The 8815-nt window shown below is 55.5% G+C and overlaps 1 protein-coding gene across 1 annotated transcript in view; it reads left to right on the plus strand.

Moving 5' to 3' along the window:
• Positions 1-8809, plus strand: part of Trim25 (tripartite motif containing 25) — a 15966-nt gene extending 7157 nt beyond the window's left edge. Inside the window, exons 3-9 of the mRNA XM_005394067.2 lie at positions 1879-2112; positions 3979-4150; positions 5046-5111; positions 6276-6299; positions 7166-7252; positions 7339-7419; positions 7797-8809. Coding sequence (XP_005394124.1) covers positions 1879-2112; positions 3979-4150; positions 5046-5111; positions 6276-6299; positions 7166-7252; positions 7339-7419; positions 7797-8332 — 1200 coding nt within the window. The 3' untranslated portion in view covers positions 8333-8809. The remainder of the gene's footprint in view (positions 1-1878; positions 2113-3978; positions 4151-5045; positions 5112-6275; positions 6300-7165; positions 7253-7338; positions 7420-7796) is intronic.
• Positions 8810-8815: the final 6 nt, after the last annotated feature.

An 8815-nucleotide genomic window follows, 5' to 3' on the forward strand; every position in this document is an offset into this window, starting at 1 on the left:
TTTTTTTTTTTTTTTGTCTTTCTGAGACAGGGTCTCGCTATGCAGTTCAGGCTGGCCTTGAGCTCACTTTGTAGCTCTGGCTGGTCTCGAACTCACAACGATCCTCCTGCTTCAGCCTCCCAGGTGCTGGGATTACAGGTGTGCGCCACCACGCCCGGCTGTTGTTTTGATTTTGTCTTCATTGTTGTTTTGCTAGCTTTTTAAATTTTTAAAACAATAAAAAAAAAAGTGCCCCCAAATTTAGAGACTTCAGCTGGATAGAAGTGCAGCCCACGCATGAGTTGTCCAGCATGGGGGGATGGCCGTGCTCCCCGCAATCGTTCAGGGACCCGGGGCCCTTTCCTTCCCATCGTCCTCCTGCTCCATGTCACAGTGTCCTTTGCTCTTTGGTTGAAGCTGGGTGTTTTGGAAAATCCCTGTCCTGGGATAGGAGAACTCACCTCAAAGGCAAAGGGGCCCGGGGACTGAAGGAAGGGGCAGACACATCCAGACCTGCAGCAAGTGCAGGGTGTCAGGACCTTGGTCAGAAGCCTCCTGTGAGAGGCAGCAGAGCAGGAGGAAGGTCCTGCAACCCATGCCCGCAGGAGGGGCTTAGCCAGACAACGGTCGCCTGTAGCCAGCTGGCATACACCTGCTCTCAAAAGCTGTTCACAGGTCTGGGCAGCAGTGACCCATGCAACACACTCGGCCGGCCCCCTTAGTGACGGCTTGTCTTACAGGGCTTGGGATGTGTGCCGAGGGCACCAGGAAGGCAGGCTGGCGCTTATGACCAAGATGGCAGCGGTCATGTCAAGCTGAGTTTTATGCCAGCTCACTGTTAATCCTTGTTCCCGACAGTGGAAAGGGAGGTGAGGAGGGAAACGAGTAATTTCTTTCCTTCCTCCCTCCCTTCCTTTCCTCTTTCTCTCCTCCTTTCCTTCACCTTCTTTTTCCTTGTAGTGCTGGGGAATGAACACAGGCCCTTCTCACTGAGCTACATCCCCAGCGCTTTTAAATTTTTATTTTGAGTCGGGCGTGGTGGCGCACGCCTATAATCCCAGCACTCGGGAGGCTGAGGCAGGAGGATCATTGCGAGTTCAAGACCAGCCTGGGCTACAAAGTGGGCTGAAGGACAGCCTGAACTGCACAGAGAGACCCTGTCTCAGAAAGACCTAAATAAATAAATAAATACATAATATAAATTTTTATTTTGAGACAGGTTCTCACTAAGTTGTTGAGTTACCTGAGCTGATATAGAACTCATGATCTTCCTGCCTCAGCCTCCCAGAGGACTAGGAGTACAGCCACAGAGCGATTTGTCCTGACACGTTCTGTATCCAGGTGGAGCTGCAGGGTGAGAGTCTCTGCTGTGTAGACCAGCCTGAGCTCCTGTAGTGTGTTCAAAGCCAGTCTGAACTACATAGCAGACCCTGTCTCAGAAACCAAAAACAAGGGCTGGGCATGGTGGCGCACACCTGTAATCCCAGCACTCGGGAGACCGAGGCAGGAGGATCTGTGTGAGTTCGAGGCCAGCCTGGGCTACAAAGTGAGCTCAAGGCCAGCCTGAACTACATAGTGAGACCCTGTCTCAAAAAGACAAAAAAAACAAAACAAAACCAAAAACAACAACAAAAAACCTCCAGTGCTACTTAGGGATATTCCAGCTGTGTCTCCAGGAAGGTCTGAGAGGTTTTGGGGAGCATGTTCCGAGGTTGGGCTCGCTGGGGGGACGGGACACCTCCACATTCATTCACTGGGTATTGCAGATGCCTGGCCAGAGCGGCTTGCAGTCCCTGTCCCATGCAGTTCAGGCATAGGTGCCAGGGGCCCCTCTCCGGGACACTTAGCAGCCTTCGCATCTGCCCAGTCTGACGGGAGCCTTCCTGCCTTGGCCTTCAGGATGCCGCAGGCCGGAAGATTGAGCAGCTGAAACAGGAATACAAGGAGATGAAGTCGCTCATTGACTCCTCCGAGGCCAGCGCTACTCGCAGGCTAAAGGAAGAGGAGAAGAGGGTCAGCAGCAAGTTTGACAGCATTTACCAGATCCTGCTCAAGAAGAGGAATGAGATCCAGACCCTGAAGGACGAGCTCGAGCTCAACCTGGCCAAGGGGGATGAGCTTGAGTTTCTGGAGGTGGGTGTTGAGACAGCTGCTGAGTACCTTCTGTCCTCCCAGAGCTGGGGCCAGAGGAGGTCATTAGAACATCCCTGATGAGCCGGGCGTGGTAGCACACACCTCTAATCTCTGCCCGTAATCTCAGCACTGGGGAGGCTGAGGCAGGAGGATCGCTGCAAGTTCAAGGCCAGTTTGGGCTACACAGTGTGTTCAAGGTCAGCTTGAACTGCATAGCGAGGTGCACACTGTATATTTTCTATACTGAGCAACAACTGGTCCCGGACTTAGGGGCTTCAGAGAATGTACTTTTGTTCTCTGTCCCCCTGGCCCAGGATCTGGACAGGGCTCCTTGGGTTATGTGCCTGAGGTCTCCCGAGGCTTCGGCTGGGTGTTGGGTGGACTGCACTGGTTTCGGAGCTCAGGCCTGCCCTCCAAGCTCACATGGTTTTTGACAGAATTCAGTGCCCTAGGGCTGTGGGATCCAGGCCCCCACTCTCTAGCTGGCTGTCGACTGAGGTCTTCTGTTGAGCTTGCAGCTTATTTTGTCAAGCCAGGGGGAGAATGTCTTTCCATCTCCCTGGAAGAACATTTACTTGATGAAGTCTGGCTCCTCTGGGAAAGTCACCCGTGGGCTCAGTCGACATCAGCTGATGTGGAGTCTTGATTGTACCTACAGAGTTCCCTCCTCTTTGCTGTATAACGTAAACTAATCGCGGGGGCGATGCCCTAGCCCACCGCTACCCCACGTCCTCAAGAGGAAGGGTTATGCAGGATGGGTACACGGCAAGAGCAGCAATGTGGGGCCACCCTAGATGTTACCTCCCACGGGCCTGCCCCTCCTCCCGGCCTCCTCCCCGTGACCCCAGAAGCGCCCTTCTGAAGCATTTGAGCTCTGCTCTTTCCGGCTTCCTGCCTGTGAGGTCCTTGGAGCCCAGGCCTCACCTTTACCTGCAGCTTCGTCTCTTGCCTGCACCCGCAGGCCCCGCTGTGCCCGTGCCCTAACCGCAGGGAGGCGCTCATCACACGCTGGTCGGTGGGCCTGAGGTGGCAAGGACCCTGCTGTCCTGTGCCCAGTGGATCCTGTTTCCAGGGCCAGCTCCTGTCTTCCTAGGGGCCCATTATTATTTTTTTGTTTTTTTCTGGTACCGGGAATCGAACTCACGACCTCGCGCTTGCCAGGCAGGCGCTGTGCCGCTGAGGTAAATCCCCAGCCTTCTAGGGGCCCATTACTGTGCGGCTTGTTGTTCCAGAGCATGTCACACTGCCTTAGCTGTGATGCAGAGGACGTGCCCTATTTCGCGTCTTGACCAGAAACCCATCCGTGGCTCCCCGCTCCGTCCTCCTTGAGTGTCCTGTGTGGAGCCCACGCCTAGCACGTGGGGGCTGTGGGGGCTTGTTCTGGGGGTGCGAGATGGGTGGAACCCCCTCCCCTCTCTGCGCGATGCCCCCCACGCGCAGGCCGAGCTTGCGCCGAGCTCGCTGAGAAGGGATTGAGTCTGGGCCTTTGCATCGGACTTGAGCCCAGGTAGGCTCAAAGTGGGGACCTCAGTGAGACCTTCCCTTCCTGTGGGGGGTGGCCAGGTGCTGTCCCTGGGGTTAGGGCTACTCTTCTAGGGAGGCGATGGAGGGCCAGTGCTCCTGCACTTCCCTTGCCACCGCTGGAGGAGGGCGAGAGGACCTGTGTCCCACCTGCTTCTGTGCCACTTGCTCGTTGGCAGACTTGCTGGAAGGACGCTTTAAGCTCCAGTGACTTCAGGCCTGAAGTCTGAGCTGTCTCCTTGATCTCAGCACCCGTGGGCACTGGGAGCCGCATGGGTTGGAAAGGACCGAGCCAGCCCCTCGCTCCCCCAGATGCCGCCTGCCTTAACCCCTTGCCTATTCCAGAAAGGGTCCAAGCTGCAAGGAATCACCATGAAGCCAGTCTACATCCCCAAGGTGGAGCTGGATCACGAGCTCATAAAGGGCGTCTGGCAGGGCACCTTCGACCTCAAGAATGAGCTGATACGGGCCGTGCGGCAGCCCCAGGACAAAAAGCCCCAGGAGTCCCCCAGCTCAGGTGACAGCAGCAGCTCCCCCGCTTCCCGGGCAGAGCCTGAGGCTGGCAGCCAGAGGGGTGGGGTGCAGAGCTGTGGGTCTGGTGTCCGCCTCACCTGCCATCCTAGCCCTCCTTCCTGGAAGAGTTCTGGGGCCTTGGTGTTACGACGGGCCTTTCTGTCTGGCGTCTGGAGGCCAACCTGCATGGGTGTGGCGTAGACTCTGGCTTGTGCATGTTTGGGGGTCCGAGAGAGCCCGGAATTCCTCCTGACACCCCTTCCCCTTCCTCGTTCCAATCTATCACCAGATCTCACTTCTTAAATTTCTTCCGACTCCGCCCACTGGTCTGATGCAGCCCCACCAGCCTGCTGTCTGTTGCCATTAGCTGTGCCCTGTAACGATGGTGGCCTCCTAAATGGTCCCTCTGCACCCACGCCTGCAGCCTGAGAGAGTCTGTCAAGATGCAGACCTCACTCCTTTCCCTCCTCCTCCCTTTACGGGCTTGACATTGCTTAGATTATAGACCAGACCCTTGAGCCAGCCTGCAAGCCAGGGCAGGTCCTGTCCATCTCTCCATCCCCAGCACCCCCCATCCCTCTGCAGTCTGTCCCTCAGATATGCTGAGCTTTCCACCACAGGACCTTTGTATATGACCTCTCCCTGCTGCCCACAGGGCTGGACTGATCTCCCCCATCTTCCCCAGTATCTAACTCCTCCATCACCCCCAGTTATGTGTTAGGCAGAGCGGAGGTCACGCAGCACCGGTGCTGCTAGTACCTTGTTTCTGTCCCTTGCAGTGACTGGAGGGGAGGACTGGGGGCACGGCTGTGTGTGTCAGCGCTCTGCCTGCCCGCCGTGGCACGGCTAGCTTCTAGGCGGGCTAGAGCCACACACTGAGCCCTTCCTCCCTGCCGCAGGTGACTCTGGAGACCACATCGCAGACCCCAGCCAGAAAGGCCAAAGTGCGGTGAAGAAGCTCACACGTAAGTGGCCCACCTCGTCCTCACGGCATCAGCGTGGTGGATGGCTGCCCAGTGCTTCAGTTGGGACTCTCTGGGGTCCCTGCTCCTTCCAGATGGGCACAGCCTGTCCAGGCCACACTGTAGGGGCCACAGACCCTGTGGTGGGGGCCATCCAGGGCAGCTGCGGGCTCCTCTGGGGCGGGAAGGAGGGCTTATCCACCTCGCAGGCTACATTCTTCCCACCCAAGTCCCTTCGCCTCAGTAGCTGAGTGGGTAGTGGTCTTTGGGCTGGAAATCGCTTCTGCTCTTCCGGTGTTTCTTGGCTGTTTTCAGGATTCTCCCTCCCCTCCCCCACATTTTAGAAAAATTATTTCCCTGCCCCCATACCCATGGGGCTTTAATACCACACATGTGCACTGTATTGGCTTTTCTTCTGTGCTTTTCTACATATAAAGAGTAGATTTGTTTACATCCTCCTGAACATCAGTTTTTGTCCTTTTGGGGTGATGTTACCCACCTTCTTACGGGTTTCTGGGTAGCGCGGATGCTGCTGATTTGGGACCTGGAGAGCCACTTCCCACTGAGCGGCACACACTCGGGATATTGTTTACCAGCTGCCGTGGTAACTGACAAGATTTTTTTTTGGCCTTCCTGATTTTTGTTTGCTTTTCTTTGTTTTCCTTTGTAGAGATACAATTTATGGGCAGATACATTGTGACAGACATGTGAGGTTAGATGTAATTTCCTGTTAGATACATTATGAGAAACAAGGCCAGAGCCTCCATCCCTGGGAAATGGGGGAAATTCTTGCCTGCTTCTTACGAGCTGGGGCCTCTGCCGCCACTGGTGCGAGTTCTGCTGCTGTTGACACACTTGCTCTGTTTGTGTGAGTCAGATGTGCGCCAGTGAGTATCGTCACATTCCTCTGCAAGTGTGATAGTTGTATACTTTAAAATATCTGACTGTTAGTGCCGGGTGTGGTGGCGCACGCCTGTAATTCCAGCACTTGGGAGGCTGAGGCAGGAGGATCACTGTGAGTTCGGGACCAGCCTGGGCTACAAAGTGAGCTCACTTCAGGTTTAATGCTAACCTGAACCGCACAGCGAGGCCCTGTCTCAAAAAGACAAAAAAAAAAAAAATTTAAAAAAATAAAAAAATCTGAATCTTGAAAACTTTCTTTTTCAGATGAAAAGAAGGTCAAGAAACCCGGTAATTCTGTATTTTTGTTTCTTTTTGCTCTTGAGACTTACCTAAGCCTAGAACCGAAAGCTGGCTTCGAGCGAGGTCTGGAGTCACACACTTGTAATCCTAGGGCTCAGGGAAGCCGAGGCAGAAGGATTGAAAGTTGGAGCCCAGCCTGGACAACTTAGCAAGTTAGTGAGACCTTGTCTCAAAATAAAAAATAATAAAGGGCTGGGGATATAGCTCAGTGCAAAGGCTGTAGATTCAGTCCCCCGTACTCAAACCAGTAACAAACTGGCGGCAGCAGTTTACCTCTTTTACTGAGGTTCTGGGGTGGGCCAACTCTTGTAACTATTCTGTAAGGCTGAGAGGGCTGGGGTGTAGCTTAGTGGTAGAGCATTTGTGTAGCACGGGTGAGGCCCTGGCTTTGATCCCTAGCACCACTAAATAAATACAGCCAGGCGTGATGGCGCATGCCTCTAATCTTAACATGAGGCTGAAGCAGGAGGATCTCTGTGAGTTCAAGGCTAGCCTGAGCTATATAGTGAGTCCAAGGCCATTTTGAACTGCATAGTGAGACCTCTCAAAAAATGGAATGAATGATAGATGTGATTGTCAGTCAGACGAGGTAGTGCACACCTGTAATCCCAGCAGTCGGAAAGTTGAGGCGGGAAGATTGCCATAAATTCAAGGCCGGGCTGGGCCACATAGCAAGACTCTGTCTCAGTACCCAAACAGAATAAATGATGGTAGCCTAGATGCATCTGTGCAGCCCTGGCTACTCAGCTGTGTGTTTATGGAGTGGCTCTTGACAGTCCTCTTGGGAGGGAGGAGAGACCACCCTGCCCCTTCGGGCCCCATCACCAACTTGTGTCTCCCGTCCTTGCACCCAGCCACTACCGCGGCCCCTACGTCACCCAAGATGCCCACCTTTGGGGCCCTGGGACAGGCGGTGGATCTGAAAGCAGCTGACCAGAATGGTGAGTTACTGTGGCTGAGGGCGGGCAGGTGGGGTCTCCCCTGAGGCTATCCCAGCAACCTCTGTCTCTTTCCTCTCCCACGCCAGCCAAAGCCGCTGACGTTCAGTCTCTCAAGGCCAAGGTACTCGAGAAGTTCCTAGCCAAGTCCAGACCTGAGCTCCTAGAGTGTGAGTAGCTCCGCTGTACGGATGGAAGTGTGGGCAGGTGGGCGGATAAAACAAAAAAATAAAGCTGGGCTAGGTGGCACACACCTGTAACCCCAGCACTTGGGAGGCTGAAGCAGGATCGCTTCCAAGCTCAAGGCCAGCCTGGGCTACATAGTGTGAGACTCTGTCTTTAAAAACCCAAAAAAAGGGCCGGGGACATAGCTCAGCGGCACAGAGCCTTGCTTGGCAAACGCAAGGTTCTGAGTTCGATTCCCAGTACCAAGAAAATAAAACAATAAAAAACAAACAAAAAATCATGAGTACCAGGTGGTGCCGGTCTCCAAGGGAGAACGCCTTGGGCCCCGTGCACCTGACCCCTGGGGGCGATGTCTCCTCAGATGCTGTGAAAGTCATCCTGGACTACAACACGGCCCACAACAAGGTGTCTCTGTCGGATAACTACACGGTGGCGTCGGTGGCGGAGGTGCCGCAGTACTACCGGCCGCACCCGCAGCGCTTCACCTACTGCTCGCAGGTGCTGGGCCTGCACTCCTACCGGAAGGGCATCCATTACTGGGAGGTGGAGCTGCAGAAGGGCACCTTCTGCGGGGTGGGCGTCTGCTACAGCAACATGGAGCGCCAGGGCCCCGAGAGCCGCCTGGGCCGCAACGCCGCGTCCTGGTGCGTGGAGTGGTTCAACAACAAGATCTCTGTGTGGCACAATAACGCGGAGAAGACGCTGCCCTCCACCAAGGCCACGCGGGTGGGCGTGCTCCTCAACTGCGACCACGGCTTCCTCATTTTCTTCGCCGTCTCCGCCGACAAGCTCCACCTGATGTACAAGTTCAAGGGGGTGGAGTTCAGCGACGCCCTGCACCCGGCCTTCTGGATGTTCTCCGTGGGGGCCAGGCTGTCCATCTGCCCGCTCAAGTAGCAGGCTGCCAATCCGCGGGTGACCGCCTGTGGGGGTGTCTGAGACCCGCGGCTTGGGGGACAGGTGGGACTCTCTTTGGGGAGCGTCCCTGAGTCCTGGGGGGAGGGGGAGGAGAGGTGATGGGGTAGGGGAGGGGGGAGGAGGGGAGCAGCCAGGGAGGAGGGTGAGGGGGCGTTGCACCTCCATGCCCACCCAGGCAGGTGGCTTCTCCCCCCCTCTTTGCCCACCTGGGAAATCTCTAGGCTGCTGGGCAGTGGGGCAGAGCTTCGGGGAGTAAAATCACGAGTGCCCTCTCCCTCTGGCAGAAAGAAGATCGATATCCGGGTCAGGTTCTTTCTCAGGCTACAGGTGTCTGCCCTTCAGCTCTCTGGGGCATCCTTCTGACCTTGGTGTTTGATTACTCTCTAGACTGTTAAAAAGTTTCAGAATCAGCCAGGCGTGGTGACGCATGCCTGTAATCCCAGCGCACTGGAGGCTGAGGCC

The sequence above is a fragment of the Chinchilla lanigera genome, unplaced genomic scaffold (assembly GCF_000276665.1).
Source record: "Chinchilla lanigera isolate Chin_1 unplaced genomic scaffold, ChiLan1.0 scaffold00050, whole genome shotgun sequence".
Lineage (NCBI taxonomy): Eukaryota > Metazoa > Chordata > Mammalia > Rodentia > Chinchillidae > Chinchilla > Chinchilla lanigera.